Here is a 21,962-nt window from a genome sequence, read left to right as displayed (position 1 = left end):
CATGCTGCTTCACCGACTGACATGTCTATTTTACATCCACAGAGAAACGGTGAGCTGAATGTAGTCTTAAAGCTTTTGAAATGTACACCAACATTAAATTTGTCTGATTGCTGGTGTACAAATAAAAGTCTTGTCTAGCAGGACCACACACTGGGAATTTGGCTTACAGTAATAAATACTTATTAGGAGGTGAACACAGTTTATTTAATTGTATAAGATAGAGTATGCCTCATTAAGGTGGAGCTCAGCATTTAAAGCAGCTGTGTCCTAAATTCCACACCACTGTATCATGTAGTACGTGGAATTAATGCACTTCAAATAGAATAGTTATGCACTGAGGATGCTGTTTGGGATGCAGCCAAGAAATCACTTGTCGGTCAATATGTATTACACGCCGATCAGCAACAATTCAACTAAATAGCATTAATTTATCTCATTACAAGTGCACCAATCATGTGGCAGCAGTTAAACAGTAAGTTCTTTAAATTAATGTACTGGAAGTAGGAAAGGGAGAAGTAAGAATCTGAGTGATTTTTACTGGAGCCACATTGTGATGGCTTGACGACTGGGTTAGAGCATCTTCAAAAAAGCAGATCTTGGGTCAGTCTGAAAACCTAGTGAGCTCTTTACAAACATCATCCTACACATGCCCCAAAGAAGAAGGTTGTCTAAATTCTTATATACCCTAAAATGCTCCTTTCTGAGGTGCCTTAATTCTAAGCGATAAACTGACTGAATAATGAGGGAGCATCCAATGGTTCCTTAGCGATGCAGTGCGTCTAAATAGCACACCTTATGAGTTCAATGTCCTTTTTGAATCCTCTCTACTAAGGCAGCTGCCTCAGTAGGCAGCAAGGCAGCTTACTAGGTTTTCAGACAGACCCCTTGTTTCCGGCATGTAGTGCTTAATAATAACCAAAAGAGGTCCAATGAAGTGGTCCAATGAACTGGTGAACCAGCAACAGGATGACCCTGTTGCTGGTTCACCAGTTCATTGGACCACTTCATTAACATGCATGGCGAGCAAAAGCTAGTTTTCTGGTCTGATCCCACAGAAGAGCTGAAAATTGCTGAAAAGGTTAATGCTATAACAGAAAGGTGTCAGAACACACAGTGCACCGCACCCATCTGTATATGGGGCTGCAGACTGGTCAGAGTGCCCATGCTGACCCCTGTCCATCACCAAACACACCTACAATGGGTATGTGAGTATCAAAAAAGATGGCTTGGTCTCATGAATCGCGTTTTCTTTTACATTATGTGTACAGCCAAGTAATTGCAACATTAACTGCAACACTAAAAATTCAGTGAATAGGTAAAATTACATATTCAGGATGTTTTATAAAGGGGGAAAACATCTAAGCACTTGGCTTTGTGTATTTCCTGCAAAAATAAATAATCATAAATGTAAGCAGTTCTACCTCTGACAACCAGATGGGACGGTTAATTGATATTTAATGAAATTCTATTCAAAGCTTATTGTCACAGCTCTGGAAAAAAATGCCATCCTATGTTTGTCGTACCAGTCAGTTGAGAATTGTTTTCGCTATCTGCCAGTCTGTAGCTTGTCTCTAATGTCTTCTGTTTGGCCTTGATCTTATAAACCCTTTATTTCCTTACTTTGTTTTTCCATTCTTTTAGCAAAGTCAAGTCAGCTAGTGCAGTACTGCAGTTATAGAAATAAGCTAGAACATTATCTAAACCAACACATTCTGTGCCACCTGGTACAGTTTTTATATGTCAGATCACCTGTGTTAGTGTTATGCAATATCAGTAAATATAATTTGCCATACTGACCTTATAGCCATCAAAGTAAAATGCTGAACCCTGTGGTGTTACGTCTCCCACCTGCGTCATGAGCTCTGTGCCAATCTGAAACATTTTTCCCTGAGGAAAAAAAAATAATTAAAAAACTTTTCATACTGTAAATTTATTATGTTTCAAATTAATTAATAATCTAATCATAAGAAGAAGAAAAAAAGAACAAAAAAATTGCATTACCTTGTACTTTTCTAGATTTGTTCCTTGAAAGCTGACTTTGATTTTCCGGTCCACAGGAATGAGTGATGGTGTCAGGTTTTCAAACCGAGGACACTTGTCTTGCTGCAAGAATCAGAGATCAACATCAGGTCAAACCTTCATTGCTGTTAAGTATATTGTTTAAAGTACTTTTCTAACATCATTTTACAGCCAAGGACTTGACAACAGGCCAAGAAGGGCTGAGGTAAACTAATAAAACGTCCCATGATGGAACCATGACCCATACTATACACATACTATGTTAGATCCCATTCAAACTATAGAATTCAGTAAACTCAACAGTTAAGGTGCTGGACTAGTAATCAGGAGGTTCAAGCCCCATCCCGGTCCATGAGCAAAGCCCTTACCCTGCAAATGTCTGAGTTTTATTCAGTCACAATTGTAAGTCTTTGATTAAAAATGTCAGCCAAATGATGTAAATGTATCCAGGAATGGCTGGGCTGAAATTTCTACAGGGACTCAGTGACCCCATTCAGGAAGTCCAAAGTAAAAAAAAAAATAAAGCTAGTGTCATTTTTATAAGTCACTAAGATCAGCAATTGACTCAACAGCATAACACAATAATAGGTAAATATGAAACTTAAAATATAGTATAATTCTACTATTAAATTATATAATGAAATAATGTAATAATCTAAAATATAAAAAACTCTAATAAGTTAAAAAAAATCTAGTATAGGGTCTGTCTAAAAACCTAGTGAGCTCTCTACAGCATTTTATGTCATCCTACGCTCTCTCCTGAGAAGAAGGCTATCTAAATTTTTAGATGCCTTAAAATGCTGCCTACAGGGGGCCTTAACTCTAAGCGATAAAATGACTGAATACCAGAGCATCCAATGCTTTCTTAGTGGTAAAGGCAATCCAGCATTCAGTGCGGCACAACTTGTCTCATGAAAGATTACAAATTTGGCGGATGAATGTGGAGCAATAATGTGGAGTTATTTTCAAATGTAAATAAATCCTCACGTTTAATTTGCATAAAGATGTACACATGTAATTATTTGAAAATGTAGGCTTGTCAGTGACAGTTTAACCGTTTTCGATACACAACAGGAGATGCTAGCGGGTTGTGCCGCCTTAGCCAATTGATTTGAATGGCCTGAGGCTAACTTTGTTAGCTTAGTAAGCGCAAACTGCGGTGAAGTAAATAGTGTGTCTAAATAATCTGTCTTATAAGTTCAGTGTCTTATTAAAATCCTCTCTACTTAGGTAGTTGCCTAGGTAGGCAACATGCAGCAAGGCAGCTCATTAGGTTTTCAGCCACAGATTCCGAAGTTTTATCCTTTTTCACATATAGAAAAATGTGTACATACAGTGGTGCTTGAAAGTTTGTGAACCCTTTAGAATTTTCTATAATTCTGCATAAACATGACCTAAAACATCATCAGATTGTCCTCAGAAGTCCTAAAAGTAGATAAAGAGAATCCAGTTAAACAAATGAGACAAAAATATTGTACTTGGTCATTTATTTATTGAGGAAAATGATCCAATATTACATATTTGTGAGTGGCAAAAGTATGTGAACGGGATGACATCAATGGGATGACAATCAGGTGTGAGTGGGCACCCTGTTTTATTTAACGAACAGGGATCTATCAAAGTCTGCTCTTCACAACACATGTTTGTGGTAGTGTATCATGGCACGAACAAAGGAGATTTCTGAGGACCTGAGGATCTGAGGTGGTTGATGCTCATCAGGCTGGAAAAGATTACAAAACCATCTCTAAAGAGTTTGGACTCCACCAATCCACAGTCAGACAGATTGTGTACAAATGGAGTAAATTCAAGACCATTGTTACCCTGTCCAGGAGTGGTCGACCAACAAAGATCACTCCAAGAGCAAGGCGTGTAATAGTCGGCGAGGTCACAAAGGACCCCAGGGTAACTTCTAAGCAACTGAAGGCCTCTCTCACATTGGCTAATGTTAATGTTCATGAGTCCACCATCAGGAGAACACTGAACAACAATGGTGTGCATGGCAGGGTTGCAAGGAGAAAGCCACTGCTCTCCAAAAAGAACATTGCTGCTCGTCTGCAGTTTGCTACAGATCACGTGGACAAGCCAGAAAGCTATTGGAAGAATGTTTTGTGAACGGATGAGACCAAAATATAACTTTTTGGTTTAAATGAAAAGCGTTATGTTTGGAGAAAGGAAAACACTGCATTCCAGCATAAGAACCTTATTCCATCTGTGAAACATGGTGGTGGTAGTATCATGGTTTGGGCCTGTTTTGCTGCATCTGGGCCAGGACGGCTTGCCATCATTGATGGAACAATGAATTCTGAATTATACCAGAGAATTCTTAAGGAAAATGTCAGGACATCTGTCCATGAACTGAATCTCAAGAGAAGGTGGGTCATGCAGCAAGACAACGACCCTGAGCACACAAGTCGTTCTACAAAGAATGGTTAAAGAAGAATAAAGTTAATGTTTTGGAATGGCCAAGTCAAAGACCTGACCTTAATCCAATCAAAATGTTGTGGAAGGACTTGAAGTGAGCAGTTAATGTGAGGAAACCCACCAACATCCCAGAGTTAAAGCTGTTCTGTACGGGATGGGAATGGGCTAAAATTCCTCCAAGCCGGTGTGCAGGACTGGAACAGTTACCAGACACGTTTAGTTGCAGTTATTGCTGCAAAAGGGGGTCACACCAGATACTGAAAGCAAAGGTTCACATACTTTTGCCACTCACAAATATGTGATATTGGATGAAATGACCAAGTACAATATTTTTGTCTCATTTGTTTAACTAGGTTCTCTTTATCTACTTTTAGGACTTGTGTGAAAATCTGATGATGTTTTATGTCATATTTATGCAGAAATATAGAAAATTCTAAAGGGTTCACAAACTTTCAAGCACCACTGTATCTGTGACATGAATATTTAATCTTACCTCTTTATGTTTGATGATGCTATCAGTTCCCGGAGAGCCATCTTGATCACTGCAGGTGTGATCCTGTGTGTTCCACTGGCAGCCCCACTCACTGTTCACACATGCTTCACACCTACAAACACACATAACAGAGAACAGTGAGGAAGATACAAACATGCCAAGCAATATGTGTGTGTGTGGAAACTGTGCTTTAATAATCTGGCTATAAGTTGCTGTAGCCACTTGGATAATGGCATATGTTGAATGCCATAAATGTATACAGCAAATTTGATAGTTTTTAAAAGCAGCCAGTTCGAGTAAAAAGAGCTAAATAACATATATGTGAATTTAAGGTGCGTTGTACGGATATTTTTAACCTTTAGTTCTTTATTGTTTTCTTATGCGTCTTAATTGTGGAGATGCTTGATCTTGGAATACCGTATTCCAATGGTCCCCAAACTTTTTTGCACCATGGACTGATTTCATATAGGATATAATACCGACAGCGGCGGGGGGATTTAAAACAAAATAACTGTACTACTCACAAATGAGCTTTATTTGCTGCAACGAGACACTGCTCCCACCTTAAAGTGAAAGAGGAGGAAAATCCAGCTAAACACAGATACATGTGGAGCTTTTAGAGTGAATCTCACAGTTATGCCACACAAATGCAGATTCGTCTCATATTTGCACTCTGATGACGTTTTATTGCACCGCTCAAGCCAAGCGCTGAACAAAGCAGGAGTTGCACACACACCGACTTTAAGGTAAACATTGAGTTTAAGGGTGCAAATAACTCGATGAAGGACGTCGCGTTTCAAAGATTTCGAGTTTAGGGGGCGGCATAACAAGGTACCACTGTTTTTTCTATTTTGCTATTTGAAGAGATAAGCCAGGGGTGCCAACCTTATTTTCACAGAGGGCCACATCTGCGTTTTGGTGGCCCTCAAAGGGCCGATTGTACCGTATCCTCCTGTGATTGCAGTCTGCCATTTAAGTCTTGGACAATTTGTTGTTTTTCTTAAAGGCTAAATTCTGTGTTTGGTGTCAAAATGCCAAATTTATATTGTATATTTATAATGTATATCTACATTTATATTGTACTCCTTTACCACAGACACGGCCTCATAACACAAGAGACATATCGTATTTTCTTCTTGAAGCACAAACTTGTATTCACTTTCCCATCTTTCATTAAATTTCTTTTCTACTTTTTAATATACAGTGTATCACAAAAGTGAGTACACCCCTCACATTTCTGCAAATATTTCATTATATCTTTTCATGGGACAACACTATAGAAATAAAACTTGGATATAACTTAGAGTAGTCAGTGTACAACTTGTATAGCAGTGTAGATTTACTGTCTTCTGAAAATAACTCAACACACAGCCATTAATGTCTAAATGGCTGGCAACATAAGTGAGTACACCCCACAGTGAACATGTCCAAATTGTGCCCAAAGTGTCAATATTTTGTGTGACCACCATTATTATCCAGCACTGCCTTAACCCTCCTGGGCATGGAATTCACCAGAGCTGCACAGGTTGCTACTGGAATCCTCTTCCACTCCTCCATGATGACATCACGGAGCTGGTGGATGTTAGACACCTTGAACTCCTCCACCTTCCACTTGAGGATGCGCCACAGGTGCTCAATTGGGTTTAGTCCATCACCTTTAACTTCAGCTTCCTCAGCAAGGCAGTTGTCATCTTGGAGGTTGTGTTTGGGGTCGTTATCCTGTTGGAAAACTGCCATGAGGCCCAGTTTTCGAAGGGAGGGGATCATGCTCCGTTTCAGAATGTCACAGTACATGTTGGAATTCATGTTTCCCTCAATGAACCGCAGCTCCCCAGTGCCAGCAACACTCATGCAGCCCAAGACCATGATGCTACCACCACCATGCTTGACTGTAGGCAAGATACAGTTGTCTTGGTACTTCTCACCAGGGCACCGCCACACATGCTGGACACCATCTGAGCCAAACAAGTTTATCTTGGTCTCGTCAGACCACAGAGCATTCCAGTAATCCATGTTCTTGGACTGCTTGTCTTCAGCAAACTGTTTGCGGGCTTTCTTGTGCGTCAGCTTCCTTCTGGGATGACGACCATGCAGACCGAGTTGATGCAGTGTGCGGCGTATGGTCTGAGCACTGACAGGCTGACCTCCCACGTCTTCAACCTCTGCAGCAATGCTGGCAGCACTCATGTGTCTATTTTTTAAAGCCAACCTCTGGATATGACGCCGAACACGTGGACTCAACTTCTTTGGTCGACCCTGCCGAAGCCTGTTCCGAGTGGAACCTGTCCTGGAAAACCGCTGTATGACCTTGGCCACCATGCTGTAGCTCAGTTTCAGGGTGTTAGCAATCTTCTTATAGCCCAGGCCATCTTTGTGGAGAGCAACAATTCTATTTCTCACATCCTCAGAGAGTTCTTTGCCATGAGGTGCCATGTTGAATATCCAGTGGCCAGTATGAGAGAATTGTACCCAAAACACCAAATTTAACAGCCCTGCTCCCCATTTACACCTGGGACCTTGACACATGACACCAGGGAGGGACAACGACACATTTGGGCACAATTTGGACATGTTCACTGTGGGGTGTACTCACTTATGTTGCCAGCTATTTAGACATTAATGGCTGTGTGTTGAGTTATTTTCAGAAGACAGTAAATCTACACTGCTATACAAGCTGTACACTGACTACTCTAAGTTATATCCAAGTTTCATGTCTATAGTGTTGTCCCATGAAAAGATATAATGAAATATTTGCAGAAATGTGAGGGGTGTACTCACTTTTGTGATACACTGTATGTGTAAATATGTGTAAACACTTTGTATTGTTTTTATTTTTATATTCTTGAAAGCTGCTGTAACACTGCAAATTTTCCTCCGTGGGATAATACAAGGCTATCTTATCTTATCTTATCTTATCTTATCTTAAATGACCTCATCCTGCATCAATTTTCTCCTCTTGTACATTTTGGGATTATTTGCAAATATTTCTCAACATTATGTTGTGGAAACACTGCCATCTAGTGGCAGGATGCAGTCACAAAATCGGCATGCATTGTGGGAGATGCAGTTTATGTACAATTTTGGCCCTGGGGCCTTGAGTTTGACACGTGACATAAGCTTGTACTTGTATCCTATTACACAAGTGTCATAACAGCCTGACCTTGTGTGGATGTTTGTGGATGTAGGTACATGCCCGGTTACTACTTACGGTGTATTTACAGCTTTCTTCACGACCGCGGCACAGTTGTAGAACTTGTACTCGCTGTGTGTCACCATAATGTCATCATTTAACATGATCCTCACTTCAATTGCTACAAAGTCTAAAGAAGGGAAGGAAAAACACTGATATGACACATGCTAGCAACAATATTATATTGCATTGAGAGCACTGATTCTACTGTACATTATTAACACACTGTGTTCTGGGTATTTTGCAAATCGTTAACATATTTGGATGACTCTCAATATTATTAGTTATGAGTATTTTTATCCATAATTATTCCAAACACTGGCAAAGATCATGTCTTACTAACACTGAATTTCTGACAGTGTTTGCTTCTTAGATTAAGGTTTCCCAATTTTAGTAAACATTATTTGGACCAAAGTAGTGCATTCTATCTAAACTAATACCACACAGTCAATTAAATTTTTTATGTCCTTATGCAAGAATCTAAAGGTCACTGGTTCTCGCCCCACCACAACCAAGTTGCTATTGTTGGGCTTCTATGCAATACCCTAAGGCCTCAATTGCTTGGACTATATAACAGTTTATTTTACAGTGAACCCAGATTTGTGCATCTCTCCAGTTCTTCTTTTAGGTCCTCTGAATTTAGTTTGGATCAGGACAAGGTTCTATGAACAGATTTTGCATGTGAAGAGCAAACTTTGGTTATCCTTTTAAAAGATAGCACATCTATACAGCACACACCTCCAATCTGTATCTAATTAGCTGTAACAGTTGAATGTTAGAGACTGGGTTAAGACTGTCAAGGATTAATGAATTTATGTGGAATTAATTTAGACTGAATGCTAATAGTCTAGACTGCACCTCCATGTCACAGGTTGCAAACAGTTCATGAGCTGTAGATTAAAAACACCTGACTTGAATAAAGATCAGACTACTTAATAATTAATAAAGTAATTTAAAAAGATACTATCTTGACTGGCAGCCTCCATAATTACCTACACTATATGGCCAAAAGTTTGTAGACAGTTGAACATACACCTTTTAATCACCTTATTCTGACACTATGGACAAGAAAATGGCTTTGTTACCCTTTTGCAATCATAACAGCTTTTAATATTCAGGGTAATTTGTGGCCATTTATTAAAAAAAACATTTACCAGGTAAGACGGCCTGACTTAAGAAGGTCTGACTTATGGTTCATTCCAAATTCATCCCAAATGTTCCAATTTATCTTTTTTTGCATTTTTCCCAATTTTCCTCCCAATCTAGTCTAAACTAAACTACCCGATTGCATTATGCTTCCTCTCTACTGATGCTGAACCCCACTTCTGATTGAGGAGAGCGAGACTGTCACTCACCCCCTCCGACGTGTGTAGTACCGACTGCATCTTTTCACCTGCACAAGGCGAGTTCATATGTGGATCAGCTTTGTGTACGGAGAGCCACACCCTGATCAGCATTATTTCCCAATTTTGGCAGAGCTTAGTTTAGAACCAATTAGTTTGAAACGTCAGCTCTGGTGTGCTAGTGTGTTTTACCGCTGCGCCACCTGAGCGGCCTTGTTCCAATTCATCTTATATGTGCGCAGTGTGATTTAGCTTTTGGCCACTAATGTTTCTCCAACAGACGAAAAACAGCGATGCTAAAAAACAAGAAAGGGCCTTCCCCAATGTTTTGCCACACATTTTTGAAACATCACTTATTTTGAATAATTGACTGCATACAACCTGTTAGCCATAGGTGTGGCTAAAGCACCTGAACTCAATATTTTGGAGAGGTGTCCACAAACCTTTGGCTATACAGTGTACATAATCAGGTTGCTGTACAATTTAAGACTGAGCATGTTGAAGAAAGCTGATGAGTCCATAAGAGCATCATGGGAGACAGAAAGTAGTTTTACCTTGTGTCTCTGGTGTTGGTGGAATATTGGATGGATCTGGCAGAGCACAGATGATCTGTCCGTCTGTCATCACGGCACTGCTGTTAATACTATCGAATACGCATTTCAGTTGACCGTCTATGCTGGGAAGGTCAGGCACATCGATCTTCACCTGTAGAGAAAAGAGGGAGAAAGTGAACCAGTGACATCAGTGTGTCAGTATTCATGGAAGAAACATTTGACACCCAATAATCATAGAAGTGCCATAGCCTTTATGAGAAGGAAGTCTGGGAAATATAGTGGAGTTTTTACCCCTACTTGATGGTTTTGAGAAAAGGGGCAGTACAGTGGCACAGTACGTAGTGCCGTCATCCTCACAGCAAGAAGGGCTTGGGTTTGGTTCCCTGACTGAGTGGTCAAGGACTTTTCTGTGTGGAGTTTGCATTTTTTCACTGTGTCTGCGTGGGTTTCCTCGCACAAGTCCAATAACAAGCAGTCAGGCCAATTTAAGCTACTAAAATTGCCCATGTGTGTGGCCAGTGATGGACTGGTGACTTGGGGCCTTTTGCACAATGCATTAGACTCACCGTGATCCTGACCAGGATGAAGTGGTGGTAAAACAGACAATGAATGAATGCAGTGACATTACACAGTGTTGTTTAATTTACATTACATGTACATTTTCAGCATTTAGCAGACGCCTTTATCCAAAGCGACTTACATTATAGTTACAGTATACAGTCGGAGCAATTGAGGATTAAGGGCCTTGCTCAAGGACCCAACAGCAGCAACCTGGCAGTGGTGAGGCTTGAACCAGCGACCCTCTGATCACTGGTCCAGTACCTTAACCACTAGGCTACAGCTGGCCTAATAATGAACGCTGTCGGGTGCAATGGTAGACCACACTAGAACACCAGAGCTGACAACTCAAACTCACAAGTTCGAATCTCAGGTCTGCGACCAGCAGGCCAGGTGCCTATACGGACAACAATAGGCTCATCCGGGGGTAGGATTGCAGAAGGGATTTCCTTATAACTGATGCAATTATGACATCTGGTGGCTGATCAATGATGCCTGCACAGAGATGGGGGATTATAGAGATAAGTAAGTGCGTGACACTCTGTACATGACACTGAAAGCCATTTGAACTCCCCTCGTTTATGTCATAAGAGGTCAAATAGGGGGGCGTGTGTTAGTTACGGCTCCTCTTGGTCAGGAGTGGGAGTCTGCAGCATTACAGAGGAAGCGAAATGCAGTTGGATATTTGGATACAACTATATTGGGAGAAAAATTGGGGGGGAAATGTAAACAAAAAAAATTTGAAAGTTCTCCTTTAAAACCAAGACAAACACCTAATGGAAAAAAATGACTTACAATTTATATGCTGACACAAGGACAAATGCAGTGGCATCACAGTGAGTTATTCCAGTGCATGAGTAATGTGATGTCAAAAATTAAATCAGAAAATGCAAATCAGCAGCAATGCAAAGGAAAAAGAGATGGTAGGAGATTTAATATTAGACGGCAAAGTGTGGATAAGTGAACCAGAATCAACGGAGCTGATTCATAAAGTTGTTTCAAGGGCACGGGCATCCTTAGTTTAATAAGACAACGTACAAATTACAAGAAGCTGAGCATATTCGACTCCCAGCAGCACAACAAATTTGGCTTTAACCAATTTGAATACCACAGTGCTGGAAAAACAGAAACACTGGGGGAAAAAACCTGTAACAACTAGCACTTGGGTATGTCAGATTTTACAGCAACAACTAACAAAACTAATCTGTAATGTATGTCCAACAGCATCTGCAAAGAAGGCTGGCAGTAGAAGCTTACTGGCAGGAACAGATGGATTAGATGGCAGTGTAGTCGCCAACATCCCAAGAGAGCAACCACAAAAATAACTACACCAATACCCAGTCTCAAAAAATCTCACCCTCATCCTTTTTTGCTAACACTCAGTATATATATGAAACGGTTTTGTAGGACCAGATGCACCCTGTGGTGCAATATAATAATATTCTTAAATTCCAGCATGATAATTCTTCCAACATATTGTGTCCAATATTCCACCACAGGTGAATTCAGACTTGCAATATGGAATATATGTATTGTTGTGCTCCTCAAACTATTACTGAATCATTTCTGCTTTGTGGCAGGGCGCATTATCCTGCTAAAAGAGGCCACAGCCATCCTGGTACATCCTGGTGCCATGTGTTCCCCAGGTAAGCGACGCACATACACGGCCATCCACGTCATGTAAAAGAAAATGTGATTAATCAGACCAGACCACTTTCTTCCATTGCTCCGTGGTCCAGTTCTGGTGCTTTCGGCGGTGGACTGGGGTCAGCATGGGCACCCTGACTCGTCTGCGACTATGCAGCCCCATACGCAACAAACTGTGATGCACAACTTCTTCAGCAGTTTGAGCTACAGTAGATCGTCTGTTGGCCAGCCTTCGCTCCCCACGTGCATCAATGGGCTCTGGCCACCCATGACCCTGTCGCTGGTTTACCACTGTTCCTTCCTTGGACCACTTTTGATAGATACTGACCACTGCAGACCAGGAACACTGCTCAAGAGCTGCAGTTTTGGAGATGCTTTGACCCAGTTGTCTAGCCATCACAATTTGGTCCTTGTCAAACTCACATTTTTCCTTCTTCTAACACATTAACTTTGAGGATAAAATGTTCACTTGCTGCCTAATATATCCCACCCACTAACAGGTGCCGTGATGAAGAGATAATCAGTGTTATTCACTTTACCTGTTAGTGGTCATAATGTTATGCCTCGTCATAGTGTATATACAGGTGCTGGTCATAAAATTAGAATATCATGAAAAGTTGATTTATTTCAGTAATTCCATTCAAAAAGTGAAACTTGTATATTATATTCATTCATTACACACAGACTGATATATTTCAAATGTTTATTTCTTTTAATGTTGATGATTATAACTGACAACTAATGAAAACCCCAAATTCAGTATCTCAGAAAATTAGAATATTACTTAAGACCAATACAAAAAAAGGATTTTTAGAAATGTTGGCCAACTGAAAAGTATGAACATGAAAAGTATGAGCATGTACAGCACTCAATACTTAGTTGGGGCTCCTTTTGCCTGGATTACTGCAGCAATGCGGCGTGGCATGGAGTCCATCAGTCTGTGGCACTGCTCAGGTGTTATGAGAGCCCAGGTTGCTTTGATAGTGGCCTTCAGCTCTTCTGAATTGTTGGGTCTGGCGTATCGCATCTTCCTCTTCACAATACCCCATAGATTTTCTATGGGGTTAAGGTCAGTCGAGTTTGCTGGCCAATTAAGAACAGGGATACCATGGTCCTTAAACCAGGTACTGGTAGCTTTGGCACTGTGTGCAGGTGCCAAGTCCTGTTGGAAAATGAAATCTGCATCTCCATAAAGTTGGTCAGCAGCAGGAAGCATGAAGTGCTCTAAAACTTCCTGGTAGACGGCTGCGTTGACCTTGGACCTCAGAAAACACAGTGGACCAACACCAGCAGATGACATGGCACTCCAAACCATCACTGACTGTGGAAACTTTACACTGGACCTCAAGCAACGTGGATTCTGTGCCTCTCCTCTCTTCCTCCAGACTCTGGGACCTTGATTTCCAAAGATAATGCAAATTTTACTTTCATCAGAGAACATAACTTTGGACCACTCAACAGTCCTTTTTGTCTTTAGCCCAGGCGAGACGCTTCTGACGCTGTCTCTTGTTCAAGAGTGGCTTGACACAAGGAATGCGACAGCTGAAACCCATGTCTTGCATACGTCTGTGCGTGGTGGTTCTTGAAGCACTGACTCCAGCTGCAGTCCACTCTTTGTGAATCTCCCCCACATTTTTGAATGGGTTTTGTTTCACAATCCTCTCCAGGGTGCGGTTATCCCTATTGCTTGTACACTTTTTTCTACCACATCTTTTCCTTCCCTTCGCCTCTCTATTAATGTGCTTGGACACAGAGTTCTATGAACAGCCAGCCTCTTTAGCAATGACCTTTTGTGTCTTGCCCTCCTTGTGCAAGGTGTCAATGGTCGTCTTTTGGACAACTGTCAAGTCAGCAGTCTTCCCCATGATTGTGTAGCCCACAGAACTAGACTGAGAGACCATTTAAAGGCCTTTGCAGGTGTTTTGAGTTAATTAGCTGATTAGAGTGTGGCACCAGGTGTCTTCAATATTGTACCTTGTCACAATATTCTAATTTTCTGAGATACTGAATTTGGGGTTTTCATTAGTTGTCAGTTATAATCATCAACATTAAAAGAAATAAACATTTGAAATATATCAGTCTGTGTGTAATGAATGAATATAATATACAAGTTTCACTTTTTGAATGGAATTACTAAAATAAATTAACTTTTTCATGATATTCTAATTTTATGACCAGCACCAGTATATCACAGCAAAGTGACCGCCCCTTTTTTTTTTACACATATAAAACAAGAAAGTGTATACAACAAGAAAGTGTTTGTTTATGATACTATATGTTAGGTGGGGTGCAGGCTGTGCATATTACCTGATTTTTGCTCTTGCAGCTAATGTTAGGAGGATCGAAAGCTTTGATGGTCACACACTTTTGGTTGGGACTCCAGAGCCAGGCGTTCTTCTCCTCTCCTCGACTGCACTTCCTCTTGGTTGTACATCTGAAAGGAGAAATGATTGACTTTCCAGTGTGCTCGAACCAGGTTTTAGCAAATAAAACAGCCACAGGTGACAAATGAACAATGATTTGTGCAATGTGAGACAAGAAAAATCAGTGTTGGTGTGAATGTAGATAAAACTCGCTGTTATTCTTGCAGCGTCATAAAATGTATGTACATGCTGCTTTTATACAAGCAGTATTATGTATGTATTTAGTAGTATTGTATTGGGACACACCTCTTAATCACATTCAGGTGTTTCAGTCTCACTGCTGACTGAATTCCATCAGGGATTAGGATACCACAATTGCAACAAGTCAGTTCTTAAAATTTGTTCCTTCCTTGATATTCCAAGATCAATTATTGAACAGTGGAAGTGTTTAGGAACCACAGGAACTCAACCACTAAGTAAATTTAGATGGAAAGATACGTATTGATCCTGAGGGAAATTACGACCCTCAGTAGCTTGAAACAAGAATAATATGCACTACAAACAGCACATAAACAAAAACTAAAAGTACCTGCATTATACATATACTAGGATACTGCAATAACCTATGAGAACCTATAAATATGGAGACTGTTGATGCTCAGTGCAATAACAAATGTGCAGGGAGACGCAATGGAAAACACATGTATATACACTGATCAGCCAGAACATTAAAACCACCTCCTTGTTTCTACACTCACTGTCCATTTTATTAGCTCCACTTACCATATCGAAGCACTTTGTAGCTCTACAATCACTGACACAATGCAGTCAAGCGGATTTAGCGTCTGCTTGACTGCATTGTGTTAGCTGTAAAGTTTGGTAGAGCTATGGTAGAAATAATGCTATGAGGTTGTCTTGCAGGGGATGCCCTAAGCCTCCTAGTTCCAGTTAAGAGAAACATTCATTGGACATTTTGGACAACTGTATGCCTTCAAAATTGTGGGAACAGTTTTGGGAATGTCCTTTTCTGTTTCAGCATAACTGTGCCAAAGTGCACAAGGCATGGTTTGACCAGTTTGGTGTAGAAGGACTTGACTGGCCCACAAAGAGCATTGACCTCAACCTCATTAAACACTTTTGGAATAAACTAGATGGGAAATTGAGTCAAGCCATCTCGTCCAACATCAGTGTCTGAGCTCACATATGTTCTTTTAGATGAATGGGCAACATTCCCACAGACACACACCAAAATATTGTAGAAAGCCTTTCATGTTTGTTCTCATGAGCCATCTCTAACCACATAATCCTTATGTATTAATACTTACCATGCACTATTCTAAATGGTTTAAATGCACAGCATGTAGACTTTTGACCTTACGTTTTTGAAAGCCTCAACCTGCTACTGTAACATCAAGCCTCCCCTCCCACAAATACAACAATTGTGTCCATTGTGTGCCTTGCCAGGCATTGAAAAGCTAGAGTATTAGACTTCTGTGCCACCTTAGCGCCAATCACTGCTGTGTTTAATCAAGACATGTGCGGGCAGTGATCAAGCCTGCATTGTAAAATCCACTAAGATTCTCAGGATGTTTACTTACTTGCCCTCCAGTACACACCAGCCACAGTATGGATCCCGCTGACTCATACAGGACAAGCAGTCTTTCTTCTGCTCACATGCCTGCACTGGGACTTTAGTGATCTGGTGAGAGATTCAATAGTTGAAAGTTTATAAAGACAGAAGTGAAAAGCTTTGGTTAACGTTCACATTAAATTCTAAAGACAGAAGTGCTGTCACATTTTTCTTGCTATTTACACAAAGCAACGTTTGGCTAAAGAAAGCAGACAATAAGGCTACAGTAACTTAACCGCTGTTTATAACAGAAGACCACATGAATGAATGACCAAAGATGATGAATATTGATTTTTGCTAGTATAATGGTGTAATCATAGTGACCTCTATATGGGAGTGTAAAGGTGTGGAAAAATGCTTTTCATGCACACATTACAATTACTGACTGTAGTCTATCTTTTTCTCTGCATGATCTGTTAACCCCCTTTAATGCTGTTCTTCAATGGTCAGGACTCTCCCAGGACCACTACAAAGCAGGTATTATTTGAATAGTGGGTCATTCTCAGCACTGCAGTGACACTGACACGGTGGTGGTGTGTTAGTGTGTGTTGTGCTGGTATGAGTGGATAAGACACAGCAGCACTGATGGAGTTTTTAAACACCTCACTGTCCCTGCTGGACTGAGAATAGTCCACCAACCAAAAATATATCCAGCCAACAGCGCCCCGTAAGCAGCGTCCTGTGACAACTGATGAAGGTCTAGAAGATGACCAACTTAAACAGCAGCAATTGATGAGCGATCGTCTCTGACTTTACATCTACAAGGTGGACCAACTAGGTAGGAGTGTCTAATAGAGTGGACAGTGAGTGGACACAGTATTTAAAAATCCAGCAGCGCTGCTGTGTCTGATCCACTCATACCAGCACAACACACACTAACACACCACCACCATGTCATTGTCACTGCAGTGCTGAGAATGATCCACCACCTAAATAATACCTGCTCTGTGGTGGTCCTGTGGGGGTCCTGACCATTGAAGAACAGGGTGAAAGCAGGCCAAAAAAGTATGTAGAGAAATAGATGGACTACAGTCAGTAATTGTAGAACTACAAAGTGCTTCTATATGGTAAGTGGAGCTGATAAAATGGACATTGAGTGTAGAATCAACTAGGTGGTTTTAATGTTATGGCTGTGTATATGGTTACTGTAATTTGTGAATGTGGACAGTTTTAGGTATAGCAATGTGAGAAAAAATTGTTTATAGTGCAGATTGTTTCCATCTTTGAGCAAATATAAGCAGGTCTTATTAACTAACCTTTTTGGCAGTAGTAATGTACAGATGATCCATGCTGGAATCGAAAAACATGTTTTTGTTAACTGGACCTTCAGAACCTTCTCCAGGAACCTTTCCATAGGAAACCGAATTACTCATCAAATGCACCTGCAAAGTCAAAGGTCAAGAGATTAAATACAGAACATAACATGCTTGTCTATAATCAGTTTTAAACAATGTAAATGATATTAAATATAAACATTTATGATTAATCATTTTACCTAAAATGCTAATGCTTAATGTAAGACAACATGACTCAACCTGTTAATTTTTTGTTTTTTGTTTTTTTCTTCAAAGTAACAATGAACAGCCGCTTAGTTTAGCGCTTGACTTGAGCGATGCGGTAATACGTCATTAAAGTGTGCATATGAGACGAATTTGCATTTGTGTGGAATAACCGTCAGATTCACATGTATGTCAGAAAGCTCCACATGTATCTGTGTTTAGCTGGATTTTCCTCACTGTTTCACTTTTAAACTTGTGTTACAGCTCAGGGTTCTGAGACATTGTAAGAATCAGCTTTATCTTTCAGTGTTTTATGTTAATTTGTATATATATATAATTTGTGTATTAGTGTATAAGTGTCAAAAACAACCCCATTATTTTACATAAGTCTAAAATATATGCAAGTCCACAGGACAATGGAACACATTAACAGGTTTCCCAAAAATCCTTATGGGGAAAAAATACCTTAAAACGCAACGCCTTTTAAACTCAACATCACTCCCGGCACCAAATGACGCTGAGTTTCAAGCTACCACTGAATATTATTTTACTCACTCAGTTACACTTAGTGCAGATAGTCACTCTACTGTAATGCAGTGCAGTCTACACCTACCTGATTGTCCAGAGCATTATGGCCACCAAACCATAAGGCCATCTCCAAATAAAAAGACCACGAAACAGTATTAAATTCACCCAGAAGTGATGTGTAAATTTGTCCAATTCACTTAGCAACAACTTGCTTAAAGAATTACAAAAGATCCTGACTGGATAATAATAGGAATAAGGAAACTAACCGAGTAAAACTGTCATTTTACAGGTGCAAAAAAGCACTTGGCAATCCCCAAACCTTTTGTTCTCTTTACAGACAATAAAAAAGTAACTTCCTAAGCAAAGGTCTCATTACAATATTTGGTAAAAAGCAAATATGAAATTTAATTAACATATCTGGGTTTGGGACCAACACTAAGGGTGGGATTCAAATCTCCAGAACCTGGGCACTACCGTTACCAGCGGCATGACTCTTTCCATTACGCCACACAAACTCACAAATACTGAATTTGATATAAAAACATTATACCAACAGTTGTATTCTGCTGGTCTGTGGGTGCTATGACAATTCTTGAGAAGAATGTAAAGTCATCTGTCGATGAACTAAATCTGAATTGTAACTGGACTTTGCAGAAGGACAATGATCCAAAATATGAAAGCAAGCTCAAATCAAAATAGCTAAAATACAAAGAATTCATGTTTCAGAGTTGCCCATCTTGAACGTTATAGAGATCCATTGGAGAGACCTAAACAAGCAGTTCATTTGCAAAAAGCTAGCAGTGTTTCTGAAGTGAACTAACATTTCCACAAAGTACACAAGTAAATAAATCAAGCAATAGAAAGTGTGAAGTTCAGGTTATTTTTGGTGAAGGTGCTGAATAACAAATTACCTTAAACACTTCTCCTTGTTGGGTGCCCAAAAAGGCCACGGTGTGTTTGTTCACCACTGTCACAGCCACCGATGTCAGATTGCTTTCCCTGAAGTACAATGGGCTGGTGCTCAAAGCAGACTCCGAATTACTGGCCAGAGGAGATGGCAGGAATTCAGCTCCACATGGGGATGTCTGTAACATAGCTCGCTTTTAGGAAAACTCACATCATGTTTTTACTTTTTTTTTTTCAACACTAAATACTTTGCTGGAGAACCGAGCTAAATATTATGTATAACATTCAATTCTACTGTAGAACATTCTCAATTCTTATGCTTGACCATTACATACAGTGGGGCCAAAAAGTATTTAGTCAGCCACTGATTGTGCAAGTTCTCCTACTTAGAAAGATGAGAGAGGTCTGTAATTTTCATCATAGGTACACTTCAACAAAATGAGAAAAAAAAATCCAGGAAATCACATTGTAGGATTTTTAAAGAATTTATTTGTAAATTATGGTGGAAAATAAGTATTTGGTCAATAACAAACAAGCAAGATTTCTGGCTCTCACAGACCTGTAACTTCTTCTTTAAGAATCTCTTCTGTCCTCCACTCGTTACCTGTATTAATGGCACCTGTTTGATCTCGTTATCTGTATAAAAGACACCTGTCCACAGCCTCAAACAGTCAGACTCCAAACTCAACCATGGCCAAGACCAAAGAGCTGTCGAAGGACACCAGGAAGAAAATTGTAGACCTGCACCAGGCTGGGAAGAGTGAATCTACAATAGGCAAGCAGGTTGGTGTGAATAAATCAACTGTGGGAGCAATTGTAAGAAAATGGAAGACATACAAGACCATTGATAATCTCCCTCGATCTGGGGCCCAACGCAAGATCTCATCCCGTGGGGTCAAAATGATCATAAGAACGGTGAGCAAAAATCCTAGAACTACACGGAGGGACCTGATGAATGACCTGCAGAGAGCTGGGACCAAAGTAACAAAGGCTACCATCAGTAACACACTACGCCGAGAGGGACTCAAATCCTGCAGTGCCAGGCGTGTCCCCCTGCTTAAGCCAGTACATGTCCAGGCCCATCTGAAGTTTGCCAGAAAGCATATGGATGATCCAGAAGAGGATTGGGAGAATATCATGTGGTCAGATGAAACCAAAATGGAACTTTTTGGTAAAAACTTAACTCGTCGTGTTTGGAGGAAGAAGAATGCTGAGTTGCATCCCAAGAACACCATACCTACTGTGAAGCATGGGGGTGGAAACATCATGCTTTGGGGCTGTTTTTCTGCAAAGGGGACAGGACGACTGATCCGTGTTAAGGGAAGAATGAACGGGGCCATATATCGTGAGATTTTAAGCCAAAACCTCCTTCCATCAGTGAGAGCATTGAAGATGGAACGTGGCTGGGTCTTCAAGCATGACAATGATCCCAAACACACCGCTCGGACAACGAAGGAGTGGCTCCGTAAAAAGCATTTCAAGGTCCTGGAGTGGCCTAGCCAGTCTCCAGACCTCAACTCCATAGAAAATTTGTGGAGGGAGTTGAAAGTCTATGTTGCCCAGCGACAGCCCCAAAACATCACTGCTCTAGAGGAGATCTGCATGGAGGAATGGGCCAAAATACCAGCTACAGTGTGTGCAAACCTGGTGAAGACTTACAGGAAACGTTTAACCTCTGTCATTGCCAACAAAGGTTATGTTACAAAGTATTGAGTTGAACTTTTGTTATTGACCAAATACTTATTTTCCACCATAATTTACAAATAAATTCTTTAAAAATCCTACAATGTGATTTCCTGGTTTTTTTTTTCTCATTTTGTCTCTCATAGTTGAAGTGTACCTATGATGAAAATTACAGACCTCTCTCATCTTTCTAAGTAGGAGAACCTGCACAATCAGTGGCTGACTAAATACTTTTTGGTCCCACTGTATGATCGAACCATTTCTGCCATTAAAGCAGCGTTATAACAAAAATGAAGAACGCCATTAAATTTTAAATTAGTTCAACTAAGGCAGTAATAGTTTACACAAACTATATGTTTAACCAAAGAGATTCAAATAAATCATTTAACGCTGCAAAAACACTTACTTATTTTTTATATTTTTTCCCTTTTTCCTCCATTTTTAGCACGTTCAATTTTTACCAAATTGCGTTATGCTTCCTGTCTACTGGTGCTGCCTTCCGCCCCTGATTGAGAAGAGCAAACTGACACATGCCCCACGACATGTGTGCAGTAGCTGACTGCATTTTTTTCACCTGCACGAGTCACGTTCACATGCAATCAGCCCTGTGTACGGTGAACCACACCCTGATAAGCATTATTCCTCCACTCCGTGCAGACGGCATCAATCAGCCAGCAGAGGTCATAACTGCCCCTATCTGGCTCCCCACCCTGTATGAATAACAGCCAAACGTTGTTCATATAGCCGTCCAGCCCAGCCGGATGGCAGAGCTGAGATCCGACACAATGTATTCGAAATCCCAGCTCTGGTGTGCTAGCGTGTTTTTACCGCTGCGCAACCTGAACGGCTCTATCCCACTTTTTAAACTAAATAAAAATAGTAGTTTTATTACCTTTTATAACATATTGCTTTTATTATTTTATTACATATTACTTCAATGTTTTAACTAGATTTTTAGGCCAATTATCAAAATACTTGTCTTACTTACTTACAGTGTCTGTCTTTGAGAAGTGAATCTATCTATCTATCTATCTATCTATCTATCTATCTATCTATCTATCTATCTATCTATCTATCTATCTATCTATCTATCTATCTATCTATCTATCTAATTGCATATTTACTTAT

The 21,962-nt window shown here is 40.3% G+C and overlaps 1 protein-coding gene across 1 annotated transcript in view; it reads right to left on the bottom strand.

Annotated features, from left to right (window-relative positions):
• Positions 1–21,962, bottom strand: part of plxnb2a.1 (plexin b2a, tandem duplicate 1) — a 152,005-nt gene that overhangs the window by 29,396 nt on the left and 100,647 nt on the right. Inside the window, exons 4-12 of the mRNA XM_062994710.1 lie at positions 19,157–19,345; positions 17,475–17,600; positions 16,187–16,287; positions 14,533–14,659; positions 10,021–10,171; positions 8,142–8,253; positions 4,934–5,045; positions 2,002–2,103; positions 1,798–1,887 (exon numbers count right to left, since the gene is read on the bottom strand). Of these exons, the coding sequence (XP_062850780.1) occupies positions 1,798–1,887; positions 2,002–2,103; positions 4,934–5,045; positions 8,142–8,253; positions 10,021–10,171; positions 14,533–14,659; positions 16,187–16,287; positions 17,475–17,600; positions 19,157–19,345 (1,110 nt within the window). The remainder of the gene's footprint in view (positions 1–1,797; positions 1,888–2,001; positions 2,104–4,933; positions 5,046–8,141; positions 8,254–10,020; positions 10,172–14,532; positions 14,660–16,186; positions 16,288–17,474; positions 17,601–19,156; positions 19,346–21,962) is intronic.

Source organism: Trichomycterus rosablanca, chromosome 1 (genome assembly GCF_030014385.1).
Source record: "Trichomycterus rosablanca isolate fTriRos1 chromosome 1, fTriRos1.hap1, whole genome shotgun sequence".
Classification (NCBI taxonomy): domain Eukaryota; kingdom Metazoa; phylum Chordata; class Actinopteri; order Siluriformes; family Trichomycteridae; genus Trichomycterus; species Trichomycterus rosablanca.
The sequence above is the reverse complement of the archived record's forward strand: the minus strand, read 5'-3'. Positions and strand labels throughout refer to the sequence as shown.